We start from the raw sequence: 21445 nt of genomic DNA, 5'->3' as shown, positions 1-21445 counted from the left end.
CAGTGTTACTTGTCCAATTTCCCTCTGCCTCCTGTTGTCATCAGTGTAAAAGACTGGCATGAGAATTTCTGACAGATTTTGCACAATTCTCCCCTGTGCTTCATTTCACCGTGTCTTAATTCAGGAAGGATTTTCTTTTTTGGTGTGGGGCATTGCTACAATCCTAGAGCAAGGCCCAGTGAGATGCTGCTATCCAAACACCTTGAGGCTGTGATATGGAGGGGAAGGAGTTCAGCTCTGGAACAAATGGCTTGGGGTTGTTTTGGGTCAGGTCGCCCTCATTGGAATTCCAAATCCAAGCACCCTGAGACAATGCAGAGGTAAGAAGGGTTGAAATTCAGCCCATGCAAAGATCTGAATTTAGAAAGTCAGGTCCATCTCTAGCAGAATCCCTCGGCTACCAGGGGATCGTCATGGCAATGTGGTCAGAGTCACAAAGCTAATGTCACAAACCCTTTAGCACACAATTCTCTACCTTATGGCCAAACATCTAGCAAGAAAGGTTTGGAAAGCCATCAGAACCAGTCATGAGATGAGGTGCAACAGAGAAGACCGAAAAGATGTGCCAAGAGCCTGCTGGGATGAGCGTGCCAAAGTTTGATATTAATTGTGCCTTTGAAGGCTTGGATCTGAGTTCTTACAAGTCATGAAATACCCCAGAGACTGACAGCATTTCCAAGCAACACAGAAATGCAATTCAAGAGTCACTCTTTGCACCAGAGCCATCAGATTTCTGTCCCCAAAAGTGCAAAACAGGGCTGGATTTGCAGCTGCTTTGAGGATTAATGTCCCACTGCAGCCAATGGTGGCAGCACGATAAATTACACCCATTTCCTGTAGATATCAATCTGAAGTTAATTAAAATATCAGAATAACAAAAACAAAAGTTTGTCTCGGGCTGGTTCTGATTTTATCCAAACCAAACTCCCATCATTACAAAACTCTTGAGTTGAATCTCACAAATACATGGCACATACTTCCGTAGCTACTCAACAAGCCCTAAAAATGCTCTCCATCACGCCAATCACTTGAAACGGATCCTCTACAAATAACACAGGGCGAGCAATAAACCAACATGAGAAAAGCACAGTCCTCACCAAGGAGAGGTGAATATACAACAGAGAAACTCATGTATTCAGTTTACCTTTGGTGTGGGTGTGGGCGACTGGCCAAAAGTGCTGGATGCATAGCCACAGAGAAACTACGTGAAGCACAGGTAAAACAAAAAAACATACAAAACAAAAACAAAAACAACAAAACGAACAGAGACAGAGAAGAGCAAATAGTGAAAAGAAGGAATAACCGAAATGGGAGCCTGACATTGTTAGTCTTGGAGGTGCAGCTGTTAAAACATCCCATGAATAAAATGTGCTAATTCTTAGATTTTTGGCTATCCCCCTCCTGGTTTTTCCCATCTCTCTCCAGATTCATATCCCTGAAGCTGAGGGAACCACCACTATCCAGCTCTTACTTCTTTGAAACATCTCCTTTCTATCTTTTAACCTCACTAGCTATCCACCCAGGGTCAGCCAACCCCACTCCTCTCACTTGCACATTCTTGCTCTCTGACCAGATTGGAGTATACCAGAAAAACGAACAAATTATCACAAAAATCCTAAAGAAATCGCTCCCTTTCTCCCCTAATTTTAGTCAGACAGCTTCTGCAGAAATTAAACTTTCACTGAAGGGAAAGCACCCAACTTGATCTCTGATTTTCCCTTGACCAATCTCTCATCTTCAATTTCCATCTCCCCTGCTCCTTCTACCTGTTTCTGGGGCAATCAGTGCTGTCAGACCCTGCTGGCCGGTTCCTCAGGGAAACCATGAATAATTCCCACTGAATCTATTGTTTTACCCAACATTGTTCAAAGCAATGTTGGTGGAAAACAGTGGTAAAATCACCTTTGCCCTATGTCAGCTCCTAGTTGTCTAAATGGTTTTGTTTTCATGGTGTTTAGGGAAAAGGGATTTATGCTCTCTCCTAACATGTTCAGCTAACACGGTGCATGATTAGGGGAGCTGGGACAGAACCTTTACTTCTCTTCTGGCTCCATATCAGACACGTTACAAATCCCTCCTTCAAGTAAGAAAAGCAGAGATCATTAAAGCATCAAGGCACAGGGAGCACCATTCAGGACAGATTCTGAAGGTGCTTAATGACAGCACGGTGACTGAAAGTATAAGAGAAAAGGGTTATCCCCCAAAAGTGCTCTGATGTTTTAAAAGGTCTCAGTTCTGAGGTCCTATACAGGTGGACATCTCAATTTTGCTGTGACAAACTGCCAAAGGACAGCTTGGTAGGAGTCTCCATGACGAGTTCTGCAAAATTAGGCAATCCTGAGAGCTCCCTGTCCTCAGCTCCCCAGAGCGCATCTCTGCTCTGCCCAAACAAGCAAGAAATTATTTCCAAGGCGAACTGCAAAGCTTGCGTTGAAAATAAAAAGCGGCGAGGAATAAGCAATAAAAAGCAAAGGGAATGGCATCACTGATGCTAAAGGAGTTAGTGTCTGGTTCAACGGGATCACCACATCTGGGGACAGCTCCGAACCCACTGGGATTGTCATAGGAATTGGTTGCTTGATGGGAGCTGATAGACCTCATCTCAACCCTAATGAAGTCAGAAGGATATTGATAATTCGTTTCAAAGGGAGCAAGGCTGAGTGCCTAAGGGTTTTGAATAGCGCTTGCAAAACTGCCTGTAGCCTATTTTAAGAAATTTCTTGGGAATTTAAATATTTCTTTGCCTTAACAGTCAAAGGAGCTCAGTACTTCAATCTGTTTGGCACTCCTGAAAGTCCCCAAGTCCCTTGGACCATCAGTGGCATTGGCTTGGAAACAGGGCTCCAACCACTAAAAAACTTGGTTGCTTTGGAAAATCTTATCCTAGCATCCTTTTGGTGTTGTATCTACAGCTCATTCAGAACATCTGTTTGGTTTTCATTTCTCCCTCTACTACATGCAGATCTGGAGTATTCATCAGGAAGGGCTGGCTCTTTCTCTCTCAGATCTCTACAATCACAAAGCTTTTTGTTCTTGTTCCTATACAACTGGTAGAAGAGCAAGCACAGCAAGAAACAACATTTCACAAACTGCACAGTGTGAAGGGTGGTCGTACCTGTGACACCCACCACATTCACAGTTTTGGGTTATTGGCTCATGGTAACAGGTTTGAAACACCCCAAAGAGCATCAGAGCAATCTGACTCTGCAGTTTCTCCCCCCTTCCAAGGAAACTCCTCCCTGTGAACAAAGACCTTCTCCCGCCCTCTGCTTGCATTACCATCGCCACGTCTGCTTGGAAGATCTGCTTGATGAACTTGTTTTTTGAGGAATGCACCAGCTGAATGATGTCTCCATGCAGTGTGTCCCTGTTTTTCTCCAAGAAACCTGGAGGAATAATGGGACAACACATAGGTCCATGACACAGGGCGACACGGCCAGCATGTGACCAGCATGCAGCCTCTGGGTCACAGGGCTACTGGCTCCCCTTGGGGAGATAATGAGGGTCCCATGCCATCAGGATTGCAGGGACCCAGGAAATTTATCCAGGACCTGGGTAAATTTCATCAGGAAAAGCTGAACAGAAACGGTGGAGTGGGAAGAGAAAGACAGACCAAGAGAAGGAAGACAGAGACTGGGTAAAAAAATGCACGTGGTGCAAAGCACAGCAATTCTGTCCAGGGGACACACAAGCAACAGAGCATAATATTCTGCAGCTCATGGGCACTGCTGAAAGGCCAAGGGATTACAGCCAGAAATGGAGCACACTGACACTACTACAGGCTGCCACTCTGCTCTGCTCCATCACAGCAGCAGCTCACCTTCCCCTGAGCATCCCCTGAGACCTGCAGTGCCCAGGAGCCATCCCGTACCTTTTGTCTCGTAGTAAACAATTCCAGCAAAGTGGTTAATACCAAACTGGGTTTCGTAGTTGTTCTTTGGAGGTATATAGTTGGTGTTCAGCTTGTGCTGGGAGTTCAGCTTGTGTAACATCGTGCCGTCTGTCCCCTGTGCACACAGGAAAACATCTGACGTTTAATCAGGGTTTGTCCCATGACACTCATTTTCCAATCAATAGTGCATTTCTCTTTTTTCCTCAGGGGGCAATGTGTATGTATTTTGACAAGAGATATGTCGGAGGGGATAACTCAAGTATAGAAAAACAGATTTCTGTGGTGTGTTGTGCTGTATTCAAAATAGTCCAGAGGGAGTATATTTAACTTTTATTTTTTCTTAAATTTTCAGTCAGAGTCTGTTCTAGAGCCCCTTACAGGTGTATTATTCCATCAGAAATTCTGATTTCTTTTAAGCTTGACTGTGGTACTGATGGGGTAATAGGAGCTACGAATGGGTAACCAACAGATGAATGTGTGTTATATCAAATGTGTGTTACATCTTCCTTGGCTGCTGATTTGGGGCTGACCAGACCTCTCATAGGGGTGCAACCTGCAAATGTAAAGAGGGTAAAAATAGGGGAGTCACTGGAAAGAGGGCAGCTCCCAAAACACACCTTGGGGAACTTGCTCTCCTCATCAATGAGGGAGATGATGTTCATGGGCTTGATGGCAATCATGTCCAAGGCATCCTGGTTATCAGTGAACTCGATGTGCTGCCAGTTGATGTTTTCCAGGTTGTACTCTTCCTGCTCAAGTTTGAAGACGTGACGCACAAAAAACTGCTGCAGGTTCTCATTCGCAAAGTTGATGCAAAGCTGCTCAAAACTGTGGAAGGAAGGACAAGGAAAGGTTGGTTTAGATCCACCAAAATCTATCTTTCTCCAACACTTGAAGCAATGTCCTCAGACTTTGTCATCTGTTCAGTAATGTGGCTATAGGCTAAAAATTACTGTAGTGGTCCATCTAATCTGTTTTTCTTCCCCAAAACAATGTCACGGAAATTAGACGTGTATAGGGGTGAGCTTGGGGTAGTAAAGGAGGGTTAAGACATAGTCCTGCTTCACAGACTCCATACCTGTTCACAGTGAAGTTCTCAAAGCCAAAGATATCGAGGAGGCCGATGGATCTCCTGACACTTTTGAGTTCCTGGGAAGGAGGTCTGTAAATCGCGGCGTTGATCTTCTCCACGATCCACACGAAAAGCCGCCCATAAATTCCCTGCAATGTCCCAGAGATGGAGCTCATTGAGACAGGTTAGCACTTTGTCCTGCTAGTGTGCAGCACCGCTTCACCCATAGTGGCACAGACCCCCCTAAAGCACTGGACTGCCCCCAGGGACAAACGCTGACCAAAAGGACAGCTATGCCATACTCTTGGTTTGGTTTGAAGCTGCTTGAGGCACTGTGTAGATGAAGGACAATGGACCTGAAAGCCTAGATTAAAGACAACCCAAAGCAAAATCCCGAAATGAGATTCTTCCCTATGTGCTTCCTCTAAACCTTATTACCACGCTTTATTTATTGGTATAATTCCACTTCTGTAAAAACACCCAAATCCTGAAATTCAGGTGTGGGTGTTGCAGTGTTGGAAGACCTACTCTGATTGATGAGGACCTGATTATGGAGCTCAAGCTGGAACATCTTCCAGAAGCTGGGGCAAGGTCATTTTATGATGCTGGCTCCTTTGACAGGTCACCTTTGAATATGGACAGGCTCAAGTCTTGACTGCAAATCCTCTGAGGACCAGGCTATCTCGATTCCTTCCATCTCAGCTCTTTGCACATCCCAGAGCCAACACAGATTTAAGGTCACCTGGTGATTCTAGCTCACACAGACCCCATGTGAGACAGTTTTCCCATGCAGTGGATGCTCTGGTCTCAAAACTGGCAGATCTCTTCATCACATCAACAGGGACAGAAGGCAATGCCCTAAGGTTTACCTTTACAAAAGCGTCCCTCACATCCAGGGCTTGTTCCATGCTTAGAGGGGTAGACACGGTCTCGCCCCTGGTGATTATTGTCCGGCTGGTGAGGCAGTTCATCACATCCTGAGGGTCAACCTGGCAAAGGCACCACCAAAAAAACCTGCTGATATTATAACATGAGACCCTCACAACAGCCTGGGCTAGTAGTCTTGGCATGAGTGGCTGGAAAAAACTGCACAGACCCCTAGGGCTGGAGGTTAAGTGGCTTTACTTAGCTGTACAGGGAAAATAAGTGATGTCACAGGCACTTTCAGAGAGACTAATTAATATATGTTTGTGCAGTGTTTTACTATGGGAAGTGTTCTTCTGGCTTAGTGAGAGAAGTTAATGAGGCATGGGGAGCAGAGATGAAAAAGCAAAGCCTGCAAAGCCCACCAGCACCATGTAGCTTTGCATCCTGGTGACCCCTTTTTGTGCTTTTAAGGTCAGGCCACGGAAACACCCAGCTCATAAAGTCTGCAGAAGAGAAAACAGCCTGCAGATGGCCAGGGTAAGACTCTGGGATCAACAGAGCCCATGGTGGCAAGCTGGTGTCCCTGGGGAGCCCTGTCCCATGCTGGGGAGGACACTGAGGACTGCTCCAGCCACTCCATGGTGGTTTGGGTGAGGGACATCTCACCTCACCTGATGCACACAGAGAGCTGGACGCCTCTGTCTCAGCTGCTGTAATGAGCTTCCTTTACATCAGCAAGAGAGACAGGCTGTTTTAGGGACTAAACTATTTTGGACATCCTTTTTAGGATGATGTGCCATCAAAGCAACAGTTCTTCTCCACTGGTGTGAAGGGAAGCTCAGAGGGAGACGACCACCTTCATGCTACCAGTGCAGGGCCAAGTATGGCTTAGCCAGGGCTTTTAAGACTCCTGCAGCTGGCAGGGCAGAGTGCCTGCCTCAGGTGAGGCTTTCCAAGCCTTGCCCCAACCCTGGGAGTGTGGGGATAAGCCAAAAAGGGGACACCAACACCACAGAGCCACTGACCTCCAGCAACGATGCCGCGGTGATCAGCGACGCCGACTGGACGACCTCGCAGGCATCCAGGTTGTCGTAGGTCCGGGCTGGGGGGAGAGAGGGATGGGGAAAGCAGTCAGCAAGGGAGGCAGCTCTGTGGGAGGTTGGTGGGCTGAGAGAAAGGGTTCCTCAGCCTCCTGCCTTCGTTGCTTCCTCCTGGTGGCCAGGCAAAATCTGGCCATCAGAAAGGAGAAGTTTGTGTGGCTGCATTCTGCTCTGCGGGCCACCCTAAATGACTTATGGGGTGAAATGTTTCTAGCATGTAAGTGCTTTAGGCTTCTGTTTTCCAGAGAGGCCTTTATATCACCACGTCACTTCTGATGACAGAGAGGTCTGGTACCTTTACAAAGGGCTATCTGATCACCCAGACCCTTCTCAAATGCCCCATTAGTCTCTCCTGGCTCTACTGAACATCCCCTGACCCTATTCAACCTCCTTTAGCCCAGCATCACGGCAGGTGGGATGGATACAGCCCCTAAGCTTGGCTCCTTCTCCCCTTGGAAAATAAGGAGAAAACGCAATATCTTTGAACGTATCTTTGAGTTCTGTCCTCTCACCTTCGTACTGCAGGTTCCCCATGTGCAGGATGGCAGCCAGCAGCTTGGAGATCTCCCAGTTCTCCGTGTCGGTGAACATGAGGACCTTCATGGCAGAGCGGATGTTGGCGTACTCCTTGCTGTCATCCCTGCCGTCGCAGGTCGTGCAGTTACCCTGGGGAGGCAAGGAGGCCACAGGGTGTGTGGGGTGAAGCCAAGTGTGTCTGGCACTGGCGGGGTGACCCTAAGCTCTTAGGGCTTTGCTGAATTCCCCCCTAATTCCGCAGGTGTATTGGGTAAGGAATAAATTAGCAAAAGATGATGATGAACTTGTGGGTCTGGCTCTGCCCTTTGGTGTTCAGCCTTGTGACCTGCACTGTCCTGCTGTCCTGAGCCAATTTGTGTCTGCCTACAACCACAGCATGGTTTGAGTTGGAATTAAGGGTTATCCAGCTCCAAGCCCTGCCATGGTGAGGGCCCCCTGTCCCCAGCTCAGCCTGCTCCCAGCCCCATCCAGCCTGGCCTTGGGCACTGCCAGGGCTGGGGCACCCCCAGCTCCTCTGGGCAGCCTGGGCCAGGTCCTAAGCACCCTCAGAGGGCAGAATTTCTTCCTTATCTCCAATCTAAACCTGCCCTCTCATAGTTTAAAACCATTACTCCTTGTCCTATCACTCCACTCCCTGATAAAGACCCTCTCTCCCTCTTTCTTATAGATCCCCTTTAAGAACTGGAGAGAATCAATCAGAGAAAAAACTCCTTGATGTGAGGATAAAAAGCCAAAAGGAAACGTGCTGGAGGTTTTCAGTGATTTCTTGCTGACGATGGGCCAGACTTAATGACAGCTGATGCTACCAGTCCTGCTGGCTGGTGACATGGGTATGGAGGGAGTGGGGCTGGATGATGGTGATGAGAACACATCATCCAAACACACGCTCAGCCCCTTTTGTCTTTTCTGTAAGAGCACTGAGCTGTATCTAACACCCAGGCTATTTCTAAGCAAGTGGCTTGGGCAAAACCCACCCAAACCATCCATGCCTGCATCCCATTTCACAGGAGCAGTGGAAAGAACTTGTTTTACGCAGGCTAAGGGTTTGCTGTCTGCCTTTGAGGTTTGAAGTGGTAGGACAAAGACATCCCCCTACCTGTGACTAAGGCTCAGGAAGGTCCTAATCAGGAAGAGGTCCTAACTTCCATGAGGAAGACCTCGCATTTCTCCCTCCCTTGCTAATAAGCTCCCAAACTGCTGCTCCGCTGCGCTCTCACCATCGCCAGGTAGTTGTAATCCGTGGCTTTCCCAAGACCCAGCTTCTTCTTCTGCTCCACCGTCATTCCTCTCAGCATGCAGTAAAACACGTGGTAGTTCCTCTCGTCCTGGGCCTGGGGGAGAAGAGCCACCATCGTTAGCTCGGTGACCCTAATGTCACCACGAAGGGCGAGGGCCGTGCTGGGCAGATCTGTCACCTCACCTGCCGGCAGACACGGGACTTCTCCAGCAGGTACTGCTCGATCTTTGCCCCCTCGATGGCTCCCCGCTTGTTGAAGTGGATGTCGATGTACTTCCCGAACCGGCTGGAGTTGTCGTTGCGGATCGTCTTGGCGTTCCCGAAAGCTGCGGGGAGGAATTGCAATGGGTCAGAGACGGCCTGACACAGGATGGTCGTGGCTCTGGTGTCCTGGGGAGAAAACAACTGAACAACAGAGGCAAAAAAATAGCCTCAACACCTTACCCTGTCATTTATGTGACTCAGTTTCAGCGTGCAGAGATGGGATATACCACAGATAACTGCCCTCAGAAATAGGGAGAGGAGCATCAAGAATGAGGCAAGGGAACTGGGTGAGTTTATTGAGGAAAAAGGGCCATGATTTGGGTAGCAGTATTTGGGATGAAATACAGGCAGGTGGAACAGGACTAAGCCAGCCTCCAGAGGGAGACCTCACCCTGCAAGCTCCATCCTTCAAGTGGGTGCGGGCTGCTTGCAGGAGCATCATGCCCTTGCATTTATATTTTATTATTATAACCCTGGCATTTATGTACATTATCGGCGCTGGAGATGCATCGGAAATACAAGAGCTCTCTTCCCCTGGGTCGCAGCATGATAAAGTGCATGTTCAGCCCCCCCGTGCCTGCCACACAGCACAGGGCTTTGCAATGCCAGCCTGTTTTGTGCCTGGACTGAAGGATGCTCCGGCAGAGGAGTGTGGAGAGGGAGAGCTCAGCTGCTGACTTGCTTCCAGCATTATTCATGGAAACTGTTAGGATCTTCATATTTCCATTGATTCCTATGGGGGGCTACTTACCAAGCAAACACTGCTCGCTTTGAGTAGCAGGGGGAGTAAAAATGCCATTGTTCTTTAAGAAAAAAATGATGCTCTTTCTGAATAAATGTAAAGGACCCATTCTTCATTATGCTGAGAGGCTCAGATCACCTATTTAATGTGCAGGCATCCAATTAAAATAGTGGGGCTGGTCTTTACAGGAACAGCTTGCTGATGTGCCCATTAAGGGCAACAAGCTGATTCTTGTTATCAGGTTCTTTCTTGAGCTGTCTTTTTTTTTTTTTATTTTTTTTTTATTTTTTTTTCTGCATTGTGCTGCCTTTCTCTGGCCCTGGAAGGAAATGGTGGGGTGTGCTATTGTGTACTGCCAGTACAAGGTCTGTAGGCAGTGATGCTCTGGTCAGTTTAATCGCATGTTCTGCTGAACCAGAGCAAAGAACAGGAATAAGATTTTTTGTGATCATGATCAAATAAAACCCAAATTAATTATTTAAACAAAGCATTCATGTGATATCTGTGCTCTGCATGCAGTTGTAATTCCAGCACGGGAGGAGGTGGTCTGATTTTTTCAAAAGAGCTTTGTGTATTTGCTGATCAGCCGTTTTTGAAATCCCTGACTACACAGATAGTTTGGCAAAATTCATGTTTCTGTTTGAAATTTGGGAAAAAATATCCCAGTTTATATGGAAAAGAACATATTTTTTGATTTTTAAATTAATCAAAAATTAAAAATCTTAGGTCAGATGAAATGTTCCATTTTCAACAATGGTTGTTAAAATATTCATGCAAAAATTGTAAGTCTGTATCAGAAGATAATTTTATTGTCAAAAATAAATTCAGATGGAAAGGCATGAAATTTAATAAATGCTTGCATTGTTGCTTTTGATTTTTTTGAATTTGTTGCTTTTTCAAACTCAAAATGCAACAGACATTGACTTATATTTGTCCATATTCTGTGTTTCTCGAATCTGTTCTTTTTTCAAAATTTTTTAATTTTTTTTAGACTCAGAAAAATACCTCCATCATCTGAAGCCTCACCTTCCAAGATGGGGTTTGCCTCCAGGACCTGCTGCTCAATCCAGGAGTGCTGGCCACTGATTGCCGCCAGGAACTGCAGAATCAGTTTTGTGCTTTCTGTTTTCCCAGCTCCAGACTCACCGCTTCAAAGACAACAGAAACTGAGGTCAGTGAAAGCCCTGCTGCATCCCTGCTGATGTCCCTCTCTCTGTCTCTGATGTCTCTGAACCTCTTGTTAGCGTGAGCAGGACAAGCCACTAAGGATGAGCTTCCAGCATCCCAAAGGCTGGTTGTATCCAAATGGTAGGACACACTACAGGACAGCTTCCAGCCACGATACAGACTTACTTTCCAATTCACACGGCCAAATTTTTGTTTGGGTTTGGGTTTCTCCAGCAAATACCATCATGAGATCAGCATCAAGAAGGTCAGGAAGCACTTCCAGGTGCAATCACCATACTTTGAGCCTGTGGTCCACGGGTGGCTGGTCCCATGGGGCAGCTTCACCAGAAGTTTTGAGCTGCCAAAATGCACTGTGAAACACTGTGAACATGTGGATGGAAGACCTAATGCCTCCTCCTAACTTCTGATTATGTTTCACAAGCTGTTCCCCAAAACCCAGCAGCCTTTCCCAGGATATGGCTCATTTGGAAAGCCACCAGCTCACCTTATGATGCAGCACTGGTCCTTGTTGTTGCGCTGCATGTTGAAGTAGCAGTTGTCAGCAATTGCAAAGATGTGTGGTGGCATCTCCCCGATCTTCTTGTTGGTGTACAGGCGTATCTGCTCCGGTGAGTAGATGGGTAGGAGCTGGTAGGGGTTTACTGCCACCAGTATGGAGCCGGTGTATGTCTGGAGGAGAAGCACATGGAGGTTTATGGGGACGGTGAAGCATGGCTGAGAGGTTTTGGCAGCTTGGATGGAGTGTGAAAGCCAGTAAAAAGAAAAAAAAAAAGCTGGATGAAAGGTGATGTTTAAGTCAAAAATGCTTGCAGGGTGGAGCGTGGAGCAAAACTGGAAGAGAAGTCCCAAGCTACATAAATCAGCTCATATTCATTCCTGCTCATGCACAAAATGGATTCAAGACAATTCATACTTCAGATGTTCCTCAGTTAAGCTTCAGGGTTCCAAGTCAACCGTAACTGCAAAAATATCCCCAGAGCCAGCACACATCCACACATACCTCGTGCACTGCATGAGAAACCAGGGATGAAAAGGGCCTGGAGACCACTGCCCTCAAACCAGGACCTGCTGGATCTAAACTGTTCCTGACAGAGGTCTGCTTAACCTGTTTTTAAATATTCATAGCTAAACCCTTTTGTTAAACTTCCATTCTCCACTACCATCTCTGTCTGACTGAACCTCTCCATGCTGCAATTTAAACCTTGTCCTGAGACACGGGGATGGCCCACAAAGTCCTGACACATCCCTTCTTGGCTATTTCTGAGTTATTTTTGAAATGGACTTTTGTCCATCCCGTGCTCTCCGTGGCACTCAAATGAATAAAGCTGTCCTGGGCCTCAGGCACCAAAACTCTTTGAACCTCGTTCATTTCTGCCCTTCCCGGAGACATTTCTCTCAAGCCTCTCACCAAAGGACTCATGGCCTTTGCCATCTCACTCAGATGCAGCCCTGATTTTGGGAGGTTTGGCCACATCCCAAGCTCAAGGCTGAGAGTCGGGATGTCCTTCCCCAACTTCATCCATCTAAAAGTTGTTGCCTAGAGCAAGCAAGACAACAGGTCTCTGCCTTGGGCTAACCAAGGGCAGTAGAATGAAGGCTCATCCAGGAAAAATAAACATCATCCCAACATAAAAAACATCTCACAACTTTTCAGCTGCATGATCTGAACCCCAAAATAAGCCTTTGGCAGAAAGAATTGAAGTGTCTCAGGCAAGGATGCTCGTGAACCATGAAGACTGTCTCTCCATGCTCTGCTGGCTGCTCCTCTTTTTGTGCATATCTCAAACTTGCTGATGGATAAAGCAAATCTGAGCTTCAGAAGATAGCGAAATAACTACCAGTGCTGGTGGGAGGGGAGAACCTGGCAGCCCCAGGTTGAGTTGCTCCCTGTATAGCCTGTTATTTTCCTCTCAGTCATGATGGAAATGGCCTGAGTGGGGTTAGATGATAACTTCTTTTGCATCATCTACACTCATCTACATCTCCATCAGCTGTGGCTTCCTAAAAGACAGCCAGTAGGTGGCAATTGTGTCCTATGGGAGGGATGCTGAAAGCCCTCCCAGGCTGTCACTTCGCAGCCAACGCCAGAGAAAATTAACAATTTTCTGTTCAGCCTAGGTGAGGTTTAAATTCACAGAGGAAATAATAGCCCTGTCTGTAATAGCGGGTTACATGGCAGGAAAGGAAAAAAAAAAACTCTTTAAGCTCAAGGACACAGTTGTCACAAATACAAAAGGTGGAAATTGGCTGTGAAATAATATAGACTGGATATTAGGAGAAGCTCATGAAGTCCCTGAGCAGCTTTCTGCAGGTAAACCTAAAGCTCAGAGAAGGGCTGTGCTCAGTTCCTGAGTGTTTTTTTTGACACCAAGATCCCCAGTGACCCCTGAGTTCCCTTCTAGTCCTGGGTGAGAGACCTGCGAGATTCTTTTTCTCTTCATATTTTATGACCAAGTTAATTTAAGGAGTATTTCTAATTTTCCTGGAGCATCTTCTCCAAAAAAAAGGACTCTGCAGAAGTCTCTGAAAGCCCGTGTTTCAGCCACATTGGCCTGCCCTACCCCAAATGCAGCCGGTGAGCCTATTAGAGGAGTTAACCATTAGTTGCAGGAATGTTTTCTGGATGCTCTCGCTGACCCTTCCCTTGTGATCTCCAAAAGACTTTGTCAGCACAAGCTCTCGTGCTATTGCTTGCTGTCCCAGGTCATTCCTGGTTGATGAATACTCACAGTTTGCCCACTTCTCGTAGCTGACAGCATGCAAAACTCTGTCTGCTTTGCTGACGAGGGGCCAAAGGGCACCTCTAAGGAAATATTACCTCTTTGGTTTCTATTGTTGGGTGAGAGCAAAGCCTCTCTGCCTGGGGAAAATCATACTCTACCGAAAGGCAGAGGCTCTGCTGACCACTTACATCAGAAACCACATCTCAGTGCAAATGCATTGCTGCCTGCATGACCTACATTGCAAGTAGCCCTAAACAAAATCCTTTCTGAGCCTGCTTCCCTCACTACTCAGAGCGCTGTGGCTGACTTCCTCTGGATTTTTATGGGGTTAAAGCTCTACCAAACATTACTGCATTTTGGCAACAAGAAAGCAGCAGCAGGCATTGCTTTCACCTCCAGATAAAGAGATTTAACCTTGCTCAGAGTCCAAACTCCCACCAAATACCCTCAATATTCAGCATGGTTTCTCCCAGTGCATGAAAACCAAGGCATGGACAACAAACCCTCGTTGAAATTTTTCACATTTTGATGCAGAAGTTAATTTCTTCCACATTGAGGTCATCACTGAGAAGCACTTAAGGCGTTAACCACCCAACACCACACTTTCCAGCTCTGGGAAGATGTCACAACCTCACCACAAGGGCCAAGCTCTGCAGAAAATGGCATGATGCTGTCAGTGCATTCGTGAAGCAGCAGCAATGGTAGTGCAAATTAAAGGAGAATGCCACGATGGGGAACAGAAAGAAGTGATCCAGTGGATGGCATGGCAGTGGTTACTGGTGACAGCTCCACGAGTCAGTACTTACTCTCCCGCCGCAGTTTGTCTTACGAGTAAAACGTGAGGGAGGAGAAAAAGGAAAGTTATATTATATAAAATTATTTTATATAAAATATAAAAAGGTGTTATTAGAGCAGAATCACACCCTCCATAAAGCTAAAGGGATGAGGAAACAAGATGGACAGAAGACCTGCTGCGAAAGTCATCCTTCACTCAAAAGGCTTAGCAATCCTATCAGGCAGTGAAGGCAAAGTCACACTGAACATCAACATCTTTAAGACAGAACAAATTATACCTAAAAAAAAAAAAAAAAAGCCAAAAAACCTTCTCAGAGGACTGGGTGTCCCTACACACATGGCATCCATATGGTATCTTGGTTCTGCAAAACTGCCATCAATATTTATCATGCCTGGCACCAATTTACTCCACGACTTTCAAAAGATGAGACCTAAGGTTGGGTTCCTGATCCTCCAACAACCCACACGCAGACAGGGATGAGGTTTTGTGCCTCTCTTTCAAGCTATATGTGCTCTATGTCATTTTGAGAGTGTTATTCTGATTTTGAGATTGAATTAACTGCTCTGTGGGCCCCAGGATCATGGGCTGCCCCTCCAAAGCCATCAGTGGTGCAGAGCAATCAAAGCACAGAAACCTGGGACCTCTGTGATGGAATTGCAAGTGGCTAAGGCCACAGAGCTGGTTGGCCTTAGGAATGGTTGTAACAGAGGAATCTTGTAAAGGAATGGCTGCTAAAAGACTTGGGTGTGAAAATGAGCTGTTTGGAGGTGCTTCTCTCCAAGGATGCATTTCATAGAATCAGAAAATCATTAAGGTTGGAAAAGACCTCCAAGATCACCTGCTCCAACCATCCCCCTACCACCAATGTCACCACCAAACCCTGTCCCCAAGCACCACGTCCAAGCTCTCCTTGAACACCCCCAGGGACGGGGACTCCCCCACCTCTCTGGGCAACCCGTCCCAAGGCCTGACCGCTCTTGCTGAGCAGAAATGTCTCCTCATTGCCAACCTGAGCCTCCCCTGGCACAACTCGAGGCCGTTCCCTCTGCTCCTGGCCCTGGTTCCCTGTGAGCAGAGGCCGACCCCCAGCTCCCCACAGCCTCCTTTCAGGTAGTTGTATAGAGGATAATTCTGCCAAACAACACTCTGCCCAGTGCTCATTTGTGTTCATAATCCCCCCGGGGGCCCATGAATAGCTTAGAGCTCAGAGCCTTTGTGAAGGAGGAAGTTTTATCTGCAGGCAATCTGACACTACACACCTGAAATCTTATCTGGGGACCTCTCGTCACTTAGCGAGGCAACAGACACTTGCCTGATGACACAGGGACCCCCAGGAGAGACACGGGGACACCACTGAAAAAATATCCAACATTAGCCCAATTTCTCCCCAGGGCAAGAGAGAGCTGTGGAACTCCACTTGGTGTCACCGCAGGGTGCCCATAAACAAGAGAAAAAGGGGTGAAGCTCAATGGATAAATACATGTTCACTTAATAAGCCAGTCACCTGCAAATTACTGGCTATCTGTACATCCTGGGTAGCGTTTAGGATGCCTGAATTTAGTTATCCACATGAGGGTTACTTCAAACTTTGAAGCTGGACAAGCTCGCATGCTTTGGAGGACTGTAGTCCTCCAAACCCCAGCTTCCCTTCCAACCTAACCTTTTCTGTGATATCTAAGTTGCCTTTTCAGTAGCTGTGTCCCCTTCCTCTAGAGCTGAAATTCACCCATGAAAGAAAAAAAAAATGTATTTTGTAGAGCCAGAGCCAGGGGGAGGTGGTCAGCCATTTGAACAGCCTTTATAACCAAGTGATGGGTTCTCCACCACTGCCCAGCTCAAAACCAAAACCATCCTTTCAAAAAGCACTGGACAACAAGCAGAACAAGCAGACGATACATAGAATAATGTATATGGTCTGTTAGTTTATGCTGTCTAGTAGGTCAGACTGTATTACAATTCCTTCTGGCCTGAAAAATCTCGTAAACTCTAGAGCCTTTTAAAAGTTAGTTCCTCAAAAGCCTTTGAAGGCATAGCAGGAGCTCAAAAAATACAAAATTTTCCGTATTTGTATAGGCTGTTTGAGCACCTTTGCTACTGGCAAGCACACATACTCTTCAGTTCTGCCCCTTGATTTCTGGATGCCTCCATCCTCCATCCCTTGCACCTCTAGCAGTTGCTGCCTTCACCCACCTGGGCTGAATGAGTTAATGGTTCAGTGGGAGAACACAGCAAGACCTCATCAAGTTCATGGTCACCAAAGGCTTTAGGATTACTACAGCCTGCACGTGGCCTGGGTTAAACTGCTTATTGTGCGTGCATAAACTTGTGTGTCCCAAAAACTTCTACAGGGGCTATGTAGAGAGGTAGGATGGACTTTGCCCATTTCTTAAGGCATGGGGTCTTCAGCTTGCACTGGGGCATCCACAAACCTTGCAATGTCTCCTCTACAGGAGGACATCACATTGAGGCAGAAGCCCTCCATCATTTTGGTCCTAGAAACCCAACTTATCTGAATCAGGGATCCCTCCCCAGAGCTAAGAAGAGCTGGGGATGAGGTGCAGAGGAAGAGGTGGATGTGGGGAGGACACTTACATAGATGAGATGCTCCCGGTAGCGGATCAGCAGGTTCCTGAGGATGCCCGCCTCGTTCAGGTCCCCCAGGCGGATCATGTCCTCCACCCCGTGGATGGAGGTGGGGTGCATGGGCTTGATGTGGCTGGCATTCTGCGGGGAAATCCAGTGCTCCTGGAAGAGAATGAGGGCAGAGAAAGATAAGTCACAGGAAGAAAGGAAAGGTCCACCCCAGGCAGAGGGACCAGGTGGGAGAACATGCATGGAAGAGCACGCAGACCACAGCTCCTATCCCCAGAGCATGACAGAGGCTCATTTGAAAGATGCAGAGCAGAAGAAGGAAAACATTTTTTGGTTTACTGGAGCAGCAAGAGACACATGACATTAGCCATCCTGGCAGGAACACAATCCAGGGCAGCGTGGGCATCCAGCGCATCAGGGGAGTTTTTAACAAACACCAGTCTGTTCATCCCTTCACACTACTACATTTCCACATCACTGGTTAGCCCTCTGCCACAAAATACTGCTAAGCAGTGAAAAGATGTTTTAGAAAACTAGAGAGAGGTGTACAGGAGTGGTAAATTGCACTTTTATTGACTGAAAGCCATTTAGATGGGTCACTTCTAAAGGGCTCCAAAAGCCACTGCAAATTGGACACAAGAATCCGGCTGAACCAAAGCTTCTCTCTGCCATTCTTGAAGGGAAGGAGAGCATTCACAGTTACCTCAGATGGGATAAAGAATGATAAGGGACTGGAAACCTCCTCAGTTCACCCTCTGCTTGTGATAGAGATGTTCCTTTCTAATAGAAATCACTTTCAGAGGTAGAGGTGGGAAACTGAGGGAGAAACTGTCTTTGGGCACGTCCTGTACTGGCAGGGGATCAGGAAGGAATGGATACAGCAGAGGAACAACAGCTGGAGGTGGTTTCTCTCAAAGCCCTACCCATGTGTGTTTTGGAGGCTCTCTGTCATCATTATACTCAAGAAGCTTCTCACGATTTCACTCCCAGTATAGCCACAGAAAGAGGAACACAATGTTATCTCGTCTTTACAGTTGATTTCTAAGGATATTTTTAAAACCATCATGACACTTTCATCATGAGCATCCTTCCTCTTATTTCTGGAAATATTGGAAATGAGCAAAATTAGATCTGTTAACCGTGTTTGAATCAGAATGTTGTCTCCTTTTGGTGTTATGGGTTGTTCCTCCCCAGCCTTTGCAAACTCTTCCCCCACTTCATTTTATTTTATTTTTAGCCTGTGTCTTCCTTGGCAGGAGTTTGGTTCAGAGCTGGGACTGTCTCCAAAGCTGTGGCCCTGTTCCAACATCCACTGGTATTAATGGAGTGAATTCCATCATCTTTAATGAGATAAGAATTGAGTTTTGCTTTCAAATTGCACCTGAGATCATGCTTTTAATCCTACCTGGGGCTCGTGCATGCACCAGACATAGAGCTGAAAAGCCCAACCACAACCCTTTATACGTACGTTGCCTTCATCGTCCACAACTTGGATCTGTCCGGAGTCACACAGCTTAACCACCGCTCCAATGGGGACATCGAATTCCCGGCCGGTTTTGAGGTCCATCCACACATAATCCCCCTGCAACCAAAGAGAGGACAGTGACACCCGGTGCTGCAGAAGGCTCAACATCCCTTGGGATAGAAGATGCTGAAGTTTTCTAAGTAAAACATCGCTACAAGACAAGTGACTTCCTTTGCAAACTATACCACCCCTTCTCCCCAAAAGTGTCCTGTGAGGTAGAGCAGCAGGGTGGGAGCAGCGTTGGTTTTTACACAGCTAAAAGGGGATGAGAAAATATGGGAGAGGCAGGGATCCTTCCTCTGGAGGTCTCCCAGTAGCAGCAATTTGCATGTGGGCTCCTTGCACGTGATGCTGCTCGGTGGGCTGTATCTGCTGGGAGTGTGCCGGTCCCTTCCTGAAGCCCTGCAAACTTTTAGCATCCAAAACATCAAAGGAAAAGTTTAGTGACAAGTAGAATGAAAAGTGGTGTCCTTTTGAGTTTCAAACGTGCCACCTCTTTCATTTGAGACCTCTTTGTTTTTGTTTTGGGAGACGGAGCAAGCAGTTAACCCCTATCCACCCACTCCGTGTCACTGGTGATCCTACAGACCTCTGCCAGTCCCGCTCATCAGCTCTGCGGGTATTAAATTACTCGAATGCAAAAAGGCTTTAAAGAATTATTTACTTTTTTCCTCAGTCCAAGAGCAAAACCAGAAATAACCCAAAAACAAAATCCTGAACAGGATTCTCTGAAACAAGGAGGAATTATTTTCCACCTCTAATTCCAACGTGATGAGGAACTCCAGCTGGGAGCTACCTGGTTAAATTATCATCAGGCATCTTTGCAAACAACAAGAAGAGCAAACAGCAGGAAGGATCCCTCTGAATGTACACTCCTATAAGCTCTGTGAGCAGCCACTACCAACCTTTTTCCGTGGACAGAATATTTATGGATTTGTTTTGACACAGTAGGCTGATGAACAACCTTCAGCCCCACTCTGGGCAGTGGGAATTGGAGACGTAGAGAGATATAAAAATGGTCAAGCACACTTCTGTCAAGTCACCACTCTCCAGGACTTCAGATAGATGTTAACTGGGGAATGCCAGTGGGGTGTAAGGCTATACCCAGGGACCAACACACGGAGAAATGCTACACACGAGGAGTCCCCAGCCATTTTGTAGTAGGCTCCATGCTTGGAAGCTGTTTAACAAAGTCATGTTGCTTACATGTAGCTGAGGAGCCTTTGTCTGTGTTCCCTTTTCCTCAGAAGGCCATGCTACAGAGATGTAATAAATATCTTCGCACAACTCATTAAAAATATAATATTCAGATCTTTTTCTTGTTAGCTGTCTTATCTCACATCATATAACTTGGTGGAAAAGAATTAAAGAAAAACACACATGATTCTGTGTGAATGCAGTGGCATGTGCAGATCCATTATAAATCAACTTATATTAATATTTATTTCTCAGCTCCTTTGATCTAAGACTCTGAAAGCATTGCAGAGCACTCAATGCTCTTATCCTACCTGCAGAGCTGGGCAAATTCATGCACAGTGTGGGTAACTTGATCAAGGTGTCAGCAAGAGAAGAGGTGGGGAGCTCAGTCCCTGCTCAGCGGAGAGCCCTTCTGACACCTCAGCAGCTGTGTGAAAAAGGCTCTACATCAAGAAAACAAAAATTGTAATGCTGCTTTTTTTAATGTTTGCTATCCCCAAAGTAAATTGCTTCTGTACCACGCCCAGGATAACTCCTGTGCTTTGCCTGCCTAATGCACAACGTGCTAGTTCCCTCAGAATGCTCTTTCTAAACACATTAAAATGTAGTTCTTAATACTTAAGCAAGTAGTTTTAAGCAAAAAAAGCAAGTCTTATGGGATGGGCTAAGCTGGTAAGCTCAGAAAGGCCTGATGTTGAAAAATAACATCACTCATTAAGGCTTCTGACTTAATTTCATTCCCCCACTTTAATGAATTTGATATAAAACCCATGGAAATCAGTTACACTCCTTCTGTTGATGCAATCGCTTTTGGATCAGCCCAAACAACAGCAAATGTACTGGGGATTTTAGGGCAAATCAGGGTGATTCACGCATTTACCAGCTCCAGTGGACGGGCTCATAAGTTGCATAACCTTCCTCATGCCTGGCCTGATGTTTGTTTTCCAAAACACACAACAGAGCAGTGAGACTCCCACCAACCCCTTTACAATATCGACATGGCCCAACTCTTCCTCCTCAAAACATCTTCTAGGTGCTAGAGACCTTCCAAGTGCTCTGGGGCAGATCCTGCGCTCAGGACCTTGCACCCTAAAGGCAAGGACAGCCAACCAGAGGTGCAAGAAGAGGGGGCACCAGGAGGGGTGCACAAAGAGGTCATCTCGATTTTGGATGAAGATCTTTAGGAGGCGCTTCCAAGGGCAAAGACAACGATGTTGCACCATGGGGGAGCGATAACGCTCAGGACGAGGGGTCGCAAAGGCTCAGGAGGAAGGTGAGAGGAGCTGGCACAAGCAGCACAAGGATCCCACCAGAGAGTGAGATAGATTTCAAACTGGTTTGAAAGCTCCCAGCCACATTTATAGCCTGGGATTTTATCTTACCGCCAAAATCGTCGTGGGCTTCAGGGCCTGGTTGACGTTGCGGAGCAGTGTCCATTTGCCCTGGTCTCTGTCCTGGTCTTCCACCACCTCAGGGCACGGCTGCACGAAGACAACTTTCTTCCTTTTCAGCATTTCCAAAGTCTTGTAGCAGTATTTGGCCCTCTCTTTCTACATGTATCCCAACACGGATGCCAGAGAGCCTCAGACGCTTTGCTTTAGACCTCCAGCATGCCTGCTGGGTGTGAGACACCCACTGACCTCATTCACAGCACGGCTCTTGGGACAGATCCACTAGCAGAAAAATTTCCACACACAAGCCATGGTCCTCCAC

The 21445-nt window shown here is 46.7% G+C and overlaps 1 protein-coding gene across 1 annotated transcript in view; it reads right to left on the bottom strand.

Moving 5' to 3' along the window:
• The window catches only part of MYO7A (myosin VIIA), a 59155-nt gene extending 38015 nt beyond the window's left edge, over positions 1 to 21140 (bottom strand). Inside the window, exons 1-14 of the mRNA XM_084505632.1 lie at positions 21115 to 21140; positions 18479 to 18592; positions 17011 to 17163; positions 11384 to 11568; positions 10738 to 10859; positions 8889 to 9031; positions 8686 to 8799; positions 7444 to 7597; positions 6857 to 6933; positions 5834 to 5953; positions 4971 to 5113; positions 4510 to 4720; positions 3872 to 4007; positions 3280 to 3386 (exon numbers count right to left, since the gene is read on the bottom strand). Coding sequence (XP_084361758.1) covers positions 3280 to 3386; positions 3872 to 4007; positions 4510 to 4720; positions 4971 to 5113; positions 5834 to 5953; positions 6857 to 6933; positions 7444 to 7597; positions 8686 to 8799; positions 8889 to 9031; positions 10738 to 10859; positions 11384 to 11568; positions 17011 to 17163; positions 18479 to 18577 — 1764 coding nt within the window. The 5' untranslated portion in view covers positions 18578 to 18592; positions 21115 to 21140. The remainder of the gene's footprint in view (positions 1 to 3279; positions 3387 to 3871; positions 4008 to 4509; positions 4721 to 4970; positions 5114 to 5833; positions 5954 to 6856; positions 6934 to 7443; positions 7598 to 8685; positions 8800 to 8888; positions 9032 to 10737; positions 10860 to 11383; positions 11569 to 17010; positions 17164 to 18478; positions 18593 to 21114) is intronic.
• Between the last annotated feature and the right edge of the window lie 305 nt (positions 21141 to 21445).

The sequence above is a fragment of the Aythya ferina genome, assembly GCF_964211825.1.
Source record: "Aythya ferina genome assembly, chromosome: 1".
Classification (NCBI taxonomy): Eukaryota; Metazoa; Chordata; class Aves; order Anseriformes; family Anatidae; genus Aythya; species Aythya ferina.
Note: the sequence above shows the minus strand (reverse complement) of the source record. Positions and strands in the feature narration are given on the sequence as shown.